Below are 12548 nucleotides of genomic sequence, written 5' to 3' on the forward strand. Positions count from 1 at the left end.
CCCTGAGGCAGCAGTAGCATCGATAGAGAATGCTTTCCGCTCTGGATCTTTCCACTCGAGGGCGGCACTCGGGTCCGGAGTTCTCCTCGTTCGTTTGTTTTGCCTTTTTAAGGCTTTGTGCAAACACAAAACCTTATTAAAATCGGTTTACCGTCTGTCTGTCTGTCACATGTATTTTTCTCGGAGACGGTTATAGCGATTCCCACCAAATTTGCTAGAAAGGTGGGAACTATAAACGCTCGGAAATACTGTGAGTTACATCCTTTTACGTTGAATTTAAGGGGGATCTGTATACATGCAAAAGGGGGGTGTAAATTTTTTTTCATCAAATATAGTCATGTGGGATATCAAATTAAAGGTCTCGGTTAGTAGGTAGGTTTTCGAAGCCGCTCTTAGTTTTGACATTCGTTGGAAAGGTGGGGAGTGCGTGGGGTTGAAAATGACCATTTCTTTAAGGGGGCCATTGTCAGAAACTGCCAAACTGAAAAATCTGAAAAAAATCTGGAGGCTGCCACTATATAGTGCCTGGGCTCCGAAATACCTTCCATACCGATATCTGTTCAAATAAAGTTAATAATAGTATACTTCTATAATTTTTAATTGGCTGGAAACCCCCCTTATGTTCATCCTAGTTCCACAAAATGATGTAGGCTATAATGTGTAGCATGATCTTACCGAGTTTGGTTGAAATCGCACTATTACTAACAAAGTTATAATACTTCAAAGTTGTTGCTTCTTTGAAAATTGAAGACTATGAATTTCAATATCACCCGAAAGTGGATACTCTCACATAATATATGCATATATTACGTGCTACGTACTAAGAAATACACAAAACCTTTTGTATCTGATGCGTTCAGCTTCCGGTTTCCCGACTTATTTTGTTTCAATTTCAAATTTTAGCTCACGTCTTTCCTTCCGTTAAGTACGTACGTTATCCCGACTTTTGTTTGAGGACCCCACATTCCCGAACCAGCCTAGCAAAAATGCAAACGCGTGTCGATGGAACGCTTTCGTGGAGCTCCAGCTTTTAGTTTTTGAGGTCTAGTCTTGATCGTCCCCAGCGAGTTACGATTGTCTTTCGATCATCGCCAATAAACAAATCACTACAAAACTGAAGTGTCCAAAAAGACCCCCGACATTTCCGAGCCTGGCTCCTATATGCGCATGCAAACATGCGTCGATTGGATACTTCAACAAAGCTAACCTTTGGTTAAAGTAGACCGTGCAGGCTCTATGATCCAATTAGAAGCGGAATATATTATCAAAATACATACCAAGTCAGACAGAAGAAATATTGACGTATTTTTAGTAATACCACCAATGTGACCTACATTTATTTACAAACATTTTTTCGTAAGTTATAATAAATATATACAACAACATAAAAAATATTATTTTTTACAAATTTACACTTAACTTAAATTTAATTATAGTTAACAAGGTGTACAATCTTTTCATGCCTTACGCAGATAAATTTTTCCATACTTCATTTTAAAAAGGTATTAGACTAATAGCACGTCACAACTACATACTTTACGGGTAAAAGATCTATTCATATGTGTATGAATTATTGTTAAATTCTAGACGCTATGATATATTCGACAAGTACAGCAGTTGCTACACTAAATGCGATAAATTCCGTTTACACCAAGTGTTACAGTTTTCCACGACAATGTATCTATCAGTCTAATAGTATGCACCTGAAAGAGATTAAATTGTTATTATTACTTGATAAAATAATTTAAATATAGTATGTTTGATTTATGATGTCCATTTTCAATATAATATAATATAAGTAGTAATCTGAGTAGTAACGCTTATTCGGCCGTTTTCGAAAAATCAGTACTAATTTACTGGTTTCAGAATAACAGAACTCTTTATAGTTTGAGCCAAACTTACGACTGATAAATATCCTTGTTTTAACTTGACCAGATGAACTGGTTGTTGAAAAATTAACTAAATCTGATTTTCCATATCAAATTACATACCTGATTCCCTGTATTTAATGTAATACGCTCGCATGTAACTGCGTTTTTATAACAATTATACCTCAAACAGTTTATAGAAGAATTGGTCGGAAGTATCTAAAATAAAATGGGCTAAGTAAAGGTCAGAATCGCGTAAAAGTAAGTTGCCAAGCGAAAAGCAGTTTGAAATTTGGAATCATGAGGAAATTCGAAAAGTTATGCAGCAAAGGCCGATAAATTACGGAACGTTTCAGCATATGTATGTATGTATGAAATATGAGTTCTGCAGCAATACTATCTATACTGCTTCTCTACTCTGAATCACATTTCATGTGGCGAGTGAAAGCCGGCTGGTATTATCAATATATCTAATAAGGGTCCTAAGATTCTTTTCGTATCTCAGTCGCTTACACAGTAGAACTTACCTTGTAGTGGCACACAAAAATAAATTAGTTAGATAAGTTTGTAACGAATAAATATTCAAATATCAGTCCGTGGGTGTCATCGTCCTTCTTATAAGTACATCAGTTCTCTGTTGAATAGTTCGGGGTCAGTGATTTGAAATCCGACGGATTTGAGAACTTCAACATTCAGTGTTTTCGGTACGCTATCCTCCGCTGGTACGGGAATTTTCCGATCTGTACGTCCTTTAACGGGTTCTTGGACCGAAATGGAGGATCTTTGTTCCCCAATAGTTTTTTTCCTTGCTTCCAATGTCGCTACTAATGCCTCAATATCTAGAGGGGCTATTGACTTTTCTACCGTTATTGGAGTTGGGGATGGGGATGGTAGAGGCGCCGATGGAACGCCGGAATTCAAAGATACTTTCCATGGCGTTTGGTCCACATATTTGAATTGGGGGATATGGTATGGGGTTTTCAAGGAGTTCGGGATGGCGTTTTGGTTAGGAGTTTGTCCGCCAGATCGCTTAGTTTGTCTCAACGATAGACTATGATAGGCGTCGTATGGATGATGGTGGTGGAGGTTGTGCAATGGACGGTGATCTAGTGTGTTGTGCGCTAGTGGTTCGGATATGTGCTTCTGAAATTCGTGCAAAGGATTACCAAAGGCAGTAGTTATGGTTTCCGTGTGAGAAATGGATGATATTGGACCTACTTTATAGGTTTTGTATGTCGGAATCGGATCACTAGGGATTTCGTACTGGTCAACAAGTTTATGTCGTTTTGGGGCAGCGGCGTAAGTTGCGGTCAGTTTCTTCGTCTCATGCTTTGGCAAAAATTGCATGATTTCCTTTAGTGCTGTTGAAGCACTATTGCTGTCTCTGTCATGTATAAATGATGGTGATCCTGAATTTGGATTAAAATATTTCAATTGTTCCGAAAATTTACGATATGCATATGGATTGGCTTGAAAGTCATCAAAGTCATCGTAATGATTTGAAGAAATTTTGTGATTATCATGAAGAAAATGATATTTATGATGAAAGTCGTCAAAGTCGTTATGTAGTGTATGTAGTGTAGTGCGAAATATTGGCGCTAAACAGAAATTTAAAAATGCTTTTAGTATTTGCATAGCAGGTATGTGATTAAGACTAACACTATTGAGTAAAGATGCATTTGGCGTTAGTTACATTTCTAACTATTGCTTACATCCATTTTCATGATATATTTTATTTGATTTCCTAATTCTGAACTACTTAAACTATGAAGGCAAATTCGATATTCGACTGATATACAAAACTAATAGCAGTAGTACTTTGTCAAAAACAAGGCTAAGTTGTTTTCAAATATCTTACAAAAGAACAACCACGACTGGCGTGGATTTATAATAAAGAATGCTACGGAAGTTGTGAAGAGAATAAAGAAATCTAAAATACTTCACACAAATTGCTAAAAACATTAATGATTGATTTCAAATTGACTGAGGAAAAACCAAACAGGGCTTTCGCGAATTTAATAAAGTATTTTTTACAAAAGAGACTAATTTACAAGTAAAATTTGAATAAAAGAAACTAATGATGAACTACAATGTTATAGATAGAAGTTCGAGGGGAAGACAAGTAAATGTATGATGCCAAGTAAACAATAACTAGCTTTTTTATGGTAAACTCATTTCAATTTCGAAAAATATAGCTAACTGCCAACATTAATTTCAGGAAAAATCAATTTTTGATCATTTTCATACTGCACCATTTTCACAGGATTAAAAACTTTATTTTCCAATCAAAGGCGCTGGGAAAAAAACATTTCTAAAAGGTGCGGCACTAAAACCACATTTGCAGATACTGTCGATTACAACTATTTATCTGAATTGCTGATGGCCTCATAATCAAAAGAGGAGGGAAAATTTGAGACATCCTTTCTGCCTATCAATTTGGCAGTGAAGAACATGCTTCACCGAATGTTTGTTAGTGACATCTATATCATAAATACATAAACTCTAAGTGCATGGTATCTGATTTTATGTAGAAAATACAACAAATGGAAATAAGTATTACTTGATAATCAAGATGCTCGAAAATAGTCCGCTATTAGCATTATTAAAATCCGGTAAAATTGTTAAGTAAAGCTTCGCCGTTATAGTAATGTTAGGTCACATGTCGTACAATTAGACACATACATATGTAGCGGGTAGTCACGCATCATTAGGTAAATGACAACAATAAAGCCTTCCTGCAATGTTTGGAAGGAGACATTTCGGCAATACCAGGAATTATATACGATTGTGAGACATAATTGAATTGTAGTTATTTTGGACGAGGCAAAGCTAGTTTTAGTTATTACTTCCCAGACAGAAGAAGGTGATTTGCATGGATGAAGACATTGATATCAATGGAGTAATATTAATGCAGCGGCTTGATTTACATATGAATGCAGCTTAGATAACGTTTTTTACGTTGCGATATTACTTACCTTCTATTGGCAAATAGGAGACATGAGGCGAACTTTCGTATGATGCTGGCCCTGTGAAGTGCAGACCACTAGTGTATGTTCCTGGTGGTAGATATTGCGAGGAAGTACTCGTGTAATGCGATGGAGATTTAGATGGTGGTCCATAGCTTTGATGAGCAGTTGGTATATCATACGATGGTACAACTACAAAACAAAGTGAAATATCTTAGTTAGGTTTGAATAAACTTTCAAGTGCATTAAGAAAGATACAGATTAAATGTGGGTATCAAAGTATAAATTAAATCTATCAATGATATTTTTCAAGCATTCTTGAATTAGGAAGTCTTGTTTGACCTCCTGATGTTTAAATTGCAACGACGCCTTTTAAGGAATGTATACGGCCACGCTCAAGACAAACAAAGAACATAACATATATAGCCTTTCACCCATCCACACCAAATTCACATCTTAATAAATAAATTCACTATTTTCCAAATGAAGTTAATTTTTATTAATATTAATCATAGTAATACTTCCAAACAATTGTTGTGTGCTGACGGTTTTCACTTACAATCCATAATATTTTAAACCTCTCCGCAATCCTAAATTTTATACTGCTCACATATTGTATGCCAACCTCTAGTTGACGACATTCACGATGAAATTAATAATTTTCAAATCAAATTAATGACTATTAATTTCAATCAAATAATTCCCACACCAAATTTTCATCTTTCCAAATTAAATTCACGATTTTCCAAATCAAATTAACATTTTTTCAAATCAAACTTAGAAGATAAAATTATTAAGTAATCTAAAAGGAAAACTATGTGTGAGAATATAGTCCATTTTCATACATCGTTTTTTAGATTGTATAATAATTTGATCCCACATACAAAAATTGTCTGGAAGTATTGGGTATTCGCCTAAGAAATGTAGTGGTGCTCAAAATTAGTGCTACTCTTTATGGTCCACGTACTCCTCTTTTTTGGTTTAACATCCTTGCGTGTTTTGCGAATTATAAAAGGGAGGGTATAACACCTGCTAGCCGCTTCGGTCACGTAGCTCACGTGAGGAACCGTCTGATGGGTTGCCTCTGCCCTGGTACGAAACCGTAGCCATTTTCGTCCCTCTTTTGAAAATGATCGGATTAAGTAAGAAGGCGCGGAGAAATACTAGGGCACCCAAATCAGCCGACGTGGAAAAATAGGCTTGCGTCATGTCGGAAAATGGGGAGGGTTTTCTGACGCATGGACAGCGTCAGGACGTAAGTAATTAAGTCCAATCAAAATAAATACTTCTCTACACGTTGATTATTGGCAGCCTCATTGGAAAGACCGAGAAACTCGCAAAAGCCATTCGGAAAAGCGCGTTAGATATTATATCTGCGCTCTACTAGAAACCTAATGGTCTTGAGCCAAAAGCCAACTGATGGCACTATTCACTTCTTCACCACGTACGCACCACAGACAAGTCGACGTCACGCTGAGAAAGATACCTTGTGGCAACTTCTTGATGCCTGCTGAAGACTATAACATCATCACCGGCGACCTTAATGGTCATGGGGGTGAAAAAGCAGACGGTAACAGGTGGCGAGGGTGAAAGGGATTTAGAGCGCGCGATGGGGATAGCGAGCGTATAATCGATTTTGCGGACACCCAGGACCTTGTACTTTTGAATACATGGTTAATCACATGATTGTCTCATCTTCCTATATTTAATAGTGCGAATAGTAAAATACCAATCGGTTATATTCTCAGAGGACGTCGACATTTTACAACACAATCGTCGTTTTGCGAATCAAGCCACCGATAAAATAGCCTGAGAAACCCTCTGGCTCGGCGCCCATTAAATGATGGCGCATTCGTGTGGAAAAAGAAGAATCCAACCGGGAAGCAAATAAAGCTATCGCTGTCACCCTAACGGTCCATTACAAAAATCTGTACGATAAACTGGACACTCGAGATGGCGAGACAGATCTGTATAGGCTTACCAAAAACCAATACGAACGCACACAGAATATCGAACACTTTTGGGAGTATTTTCGTGTGTCGGATCCGAGGAATACATTTTTTTCCATCAATTGTATTTAGATATAGTGCAGGATACTTGGCCAAAGTAGTTTTTCGACATTGGGGGTAATAGCGGTAACAGGTAAAGTGTCGTATATCAGATTTATGTCGACCGCCGCAAGAAAGTGCGAAGTTACTGGTCTAAACGATATTTGAATGACTTCGCTAAAACAGCGAAAATTGAAACCAAAGCTTTAAATGCGTTTTTTTAAGAAACCGGAGGATTATTGACTAGGTATAGCAGATTAATGGTCAGTTAAGGTTTAATGATTTAATATTCTAACTTTTAAATGCGTTTTTCTACTGCCACCATAGCCCAAAATCTATCCAACGAAATTCATTATAATTGCGATTCATTCGCCCGTTTTTTTTTTATTCACAAAACACCAAAATTTACAAAAAGCAAATTTAACAAGGCATTAATAAATACATGATGAAAAATTTATATTTGTATCTTTATCCAGTTTGTCGCAAAAAATTCCCAAAATTCCCGTCGGATGGGCGGATAAATGGCGAGAATATTTCGACCAGATTTCAACTGAGGAATTTGTTCATCCTCCACTTCCACAATCGCCTGTCAGTGCAACTGAAGTCGAAGAAGTAATAAAACGAACGAAATCGAAGATGGTGACAGGACCTGGCGACATCGCATCTGAGCTCAGGAAAGCGACGAGCTGAGGCTCAACACTGTGGCTCAGTGAATGCTTTAATTGGGTTATTCAGGAAGGTAGAACACCATTTGACTGGCAAGATAATACCCCAGTTCCCCAATGGAAAAACAAGGTAGTCTAGCAGAACGTTCTAATTACCGTCCGATCTGGTTACTTTCCCACACAATGAAGACACTTTCTTGACAACCGTATTCTCGAAATCGTTGAAATAATCGTGAAGCAAGTCGGATCTGCCAAGAACTATAAAACTACAATACACGCTGCGTGGTTTCAATTCCTCTACCACGATCCGGAAAGTAAAGCTCGAAGTGTGGCGGGTGTATCAAATCCGTTCCGTGCCTCTGTTCTCTCACCGCTCCTCTTTGTTCTTGTTATGGACACCGTCACACGGGACATCCAATGTCCAGCGCTCTATACACTGCCCTATAAAGATGATGTTTTCCTTGCGTCGAATAGCAAAAATAATCTCGAATAACTTGTCCAAAAATGGAATGGTCGCCTTATGCAACACCGTCTCAGATGGAATCTGAATAAAACTGAATTTTTGATGACCGATCCTCATGAAACAGGCACAATCACTGTTAGCGGCAGTGACCTGCCCAGAACTGAGCGATTTAAATATCTCAGCTCAATGCTATCAGCCAATGCTTCACCCATTAACGCAACCTGGATGAAGTGGCGTTCCACAACTGTTCTTCTTTGTGATCGACGTATCAACGAACGTCTCAAATCTACCACAATGTCATCCGTCCTGTCGCTCTCAATGACTCTGAGTGTTGGCCGATTAAAAGAGATAATGGAGACGAAGATGTTGCGGAGATATCCGCGATTGATGTGGGGTCGCTCCGATCGTGAAAAAAAGGTGAAAACAACAATGGTTTGATACGCTGGATGGGGATTTAAAAGTCTGGCGATTGTATCCAGATCAGGCATTTGATAGAGTCAAATGGCGAAACCGATAACGACGTCCCGACCTCGCTTGTGAATGGGATAAAAGCTGAAGGAAAAGAATGAGACCAATGATAGCGCACTGCGGATTATTTAGTAAGCAGTATCCCATGAAATTGTTATCGGAAGTACCTAGTTTGCGCGGAAATGATCTTTACAGCCATCTGAAGAGCGTTATCAACGATGCGGTCACAAACATACTTGGCCCCAGCCGTAAAAGAAGTCGAAACGGCTAATTCGAACGTAATCTAGCAGCGGAAAGGAAGAATGTTGGAATCTTCGGCTTAAAAATCATAAGACAACAAGAGCCGATGGAATTGCACAAAAATTGGTAAAATATGGAGGTGACCAACTACATCAAGCGGTCATCAATTAATGCTCAAGATGAGGGACAGCCAATCAATGTCTGACCACTGACAATGAAGCATTATCTGTTGCATACATAAGAAGGGGAATATGACGCAATGCTGTAATTATAGAGGTATCACGTTGCTGAGTACCATCTATAAGATATTCTCCACTATTTTGTTAGATCAGGTAGTCCTATACGCCCGGAACATTATTGGCCCATACCAAGGGGGTTTCATTCCAGGCAAATCAGTCACAGGTCAGTTGTTCTTTCCGCGGTAACCGACGGAAAAACTGTTAGAAAATGGCCATCAGTTACACCAGCTTTTCATCGACTTCAAGACCGCCTATGACATCATAGGCAGAGTAAAACTGTACACGACCGTGAGAGAATTAGGTATGCCCAGGAAATTAATAAGACTGACTAGGCTGACCCTGGCCCATGTGCGAGGTGAGATAAATGCAGCAGGAGACCAAGCAACGTCAACAACGGTCTAAAACAAGGGGAAGTCCTATCATGCGTTCTATATAACCTTGCCTGGAAAATCTGACGAGCGATGCAGATGTGAATGCGAGAGGCATCATCCTCTTCAGGTTTACCCAACTACTGGCCTACTCTGACGACATCAACATTATTGAAAGAACTACTCGAGATGTTCAATCTACCTTCATCCAGATCGAACAGGCGACGGGAGATCTTAGGCTGCATGTTAACGATGGCAATCCAAAGTAGATAGCGACAAAGTCAATGCCAAAAATCAAAGAACTAATAACATCGAATCCGCCTGGTCAAACGAAAGCAATAAATATACCTGACTACAACTTTGAGACAGTTGATAATTTTCCCTGTCTAGGGTTGAAAATCGCAATCGTAATAGCTATGACCATGAAATCCGGACAGTGTTCTAGGCAGCCCACAGAGCCTACATCAGCTTACAAAAACTGTTTTGCTCGAAACGTCTTACCATAGTGTCAAAGCTTTTACTGTACAAAACAATGGTCCTGCCAGTCCTTTTGTATTTGTCTTGGCCGGGTTAGAGAGGAGAATACTCCGAAGAATTTTGTGCCCCGATTCCGTAGTCTCTATAACGATGAAATCTATGAGTGATATCTGATGGTCTGGTTGTAGATAGAATCCGGCTCAACAGGTTGCGATGGGCGGATCACATAATCCATATGGACGAGGATGATCCTCTCCGAAAGTCAATAAGGGTAAAATCTATGGTAGGGAAAGAAGACTAGTGAGACCCTGCTTGAGATGGAACGATGGCATAGATCAGGACGTCCGACAGCTGTTAAGGGATTTCGAATTGGTGAACCTCGGCGCAAAACTGAGATGTCTGAAGTTCCTTACTAAGGCAGACCTAGTCCGGATACCGGTTGTTACGCCGTTCATGATGATTTCGCAAGTGCTACTGGGATTTTCTGGAATATCACAGGAAAACAGCATTATATACCAGTCGATCCTTGAAACGCGATAAACCAGGTCCTCTAGCTCAGTGAGTTGGTCAATCGAATTATTGACTAGGCTAGAACGGAAAGAAAGGAAACTAAATTGTAGTTCAGCGTAATATGCAAACTACCATCCGATTAGGTTGCTATCCTATACCATGACGGCTTTGGAATCGCGTTCAAATTACTGCAAACAGAGTCGTCTTATCTACATTATGGCCCGAATCTAGAGAAGGTGCATTTAACATAATCCCATGTAGTATGCACTTCACTCGTGCAATAGAATAAATTGCTCTAACGTGATGTAAAGAGCGAAGTTCAAACTGTGGCATGTGCAAACTATTCCGTGCTTCTATTAGTGTCCGGTAAAGAAATGCCGGTTTTCCACTTCTTTTCTTTCGTAGCATAGACATGTCCCGTACCATACACACTGTCCTAAGCAAAAGATGTTTTTTTAATGCCTCACAATAAAGTTGATCTCGAGTCGCTCGTTCAAAAGAAGAATGGACCCTGTCTATGACCAAAACACTGATATCTTGATACGCTGGATGGCGATTGAGGAACCTCTTGACTTCACCCGATCCAAGCTCATGTGGCAGAAGTGGCAAATCCGCTTTGACGAGCGGATCTCCCCAACGCAATAAAGGTTAAAGATGAAAAGCATGCTTGCCTAAGTTAAGGTAGGGAAGCTGCCGTCCTTGCTTGAAATTCGTTCACCCTTTTGTTTTCAGACGATATATCGATCACCAAAAGAGCAACAGAAAATATTACAGGCATCATTAGTAACACTCGATAACAACATAACCCACTTATGTTTCATAAACAAAATCAAAATTAAAAGAATCAAGGTTCGCTATCAATTTTAAAGTCATGAGGCAAGTTTTTCTATTTTAAAAAAGCATGCGTTTGACTAAAAAACACTCTCAAATTATATCATTACACTGTTTGGGTAAAATTATAGGCTCTGTCCAAATGACATGAGTTTTTTCTAACTTCATTTGGGAGGCTCAGCTAGAAATCTATTTCGAGAAATCGTGCATATTTGAGAGAAATATTTCAAAACCTTTCCCAATTTGAATCAATCGCTCAAAACGATCCACAAATTAAGTCAACCGCGAAAAAAATTTATAAATATTTCATTTCGATTTCATTACAGACTTTTTGTCAATGCTATCATCTTTATTATCCAGTCGGTACACTTTCGGTTGCAGGCAATCAATTAATTACAATAAATGACTGCATTGCGTAAGATGACCAGTTCTGCATTGCTGGAGTCACATCATATAATTTAGTTGGGTGGATGTCTTATCCGATGATCTCCAGCACTTGAAAAAGTTGGAATGAAAGTCGGGCTTGCGTCTAATGTCACAGATCGCCATTGTCTTGTTTGCGGCTTTGCAGGTATGCTTTCTATGTTTCACCAGCCAATTAACCTTAATTGCATTACCACGCTGCGTTTGAAGGCGAGCCAAAGTATGGGTGATTTAACCCTAAATTACGTAGTAATGATAGCAAATTGTAGAGCGGTTTAGAGGTTAATATTATTGAAATCCTACAGGACTTTCAGCTATCTAAATCAAAATTAAAACATCATTATCCACTGGTCAATATTTCAGGGAAACAATCTTGCGCAAATAGACTGGAGCACTAGGTGATTAAGTGAAGTCTCGACTTTAACCATTGAGAGTTTTCATTTCAATATATTAAACGCGGAACCTTCCTTTACTCGCTGGCATTGTTAAATATAAGACAATAGTTTATAGAGGAAAAAACAAAATCAAAAGATTGTATCCATGTATTGCAGTCGATTGTTACCCTTAATTCACACATAATTTTCTTTATATTGCTTATTCGAATCAGTGGGGTCTTAACGCAAGTTTAATAAGAAGACGAAGCGTGTCTCTCTTCATTATCATTATGTAAGAAATACTAAAATTCAGGCTATTTGAAAGGAAAGGTAATAAAATAGAATTTCAAACTCACATTCCGCAGTGACTTCAAATTTGAGAAAAATAATTTCCGATCTTAATATCGAGATAGTAACGGCATGAAACATGAGATTAAAGGGAGGCTGCTATTTGCCCAGTCTTGAATTCAAATCAGTAACGCAGCTCGATATGTACACTTTCCCAAAGTAGTTGGTAAAATTACAAAAAAAAACATCGAAAAAGTCGCTAAATCTGTCGAAACCTTGTCAGTGCTTCTTTCAAGTAAACATGAAGCCAAGAAACACGT

General features: G+C 38.5%; 1 protein-coding gene across 2 annotated transcripts in view; it reads right to left on the minus strand.

The window, feature by feature from the left end:
* Window positions 1–1303: 1303 nt before the first annotated feature.
* LOC119658083 overlaps window positions 1304–12548 on the minus strand; it is a 55801-nt gene continuing 44556 nt past the window's right edge. Inside the window, exons 6-10 of one of the 2 annotated variants that reach the window (XM_038065346.1) lie at window positions 4844–5026; window positions 3087–3277; window positions 2396–3011; window positions 1992–2087; window positions 1304–1703 (exon numbers count right to left, since the gene is read on the minus strand). In XM_038065346.1, the coding sequence (XP_037921274.1) occupies window positions 2484–3011; window positions 3087–3277; window positions 4844–5026 (902 nt within the window). In that variant the 3' untranslated portion in view covers window positions 1304–1703; window positions 1992–2087; window positions 2396–2483. The remainder of the gene's footprint in view (window positions 1704–1991; window positions 2088–2395; window positions 3012–3086; window positions 3278–4843; window positions 5027–12548) is intronic. The other variant, XM_038065345.1, reaches the window with a different exon arrangement.

The sequence above is a fragment of the Hermetia illucens genome, chromosome 5 (genome assembly GCF_905115235.1).
Source record: "Hermetia illucens chromosome 5, iHerIll2.2.curated.20191125, whole genome shotgun sequence".
Classification (NCBI taxonomy): domain Eukaryota; kingdom Metazoa; phylum Arthropoda; class Insecta; order Diptera; family Stratiomyidae; genus Hermetia; species Hermetia illucens.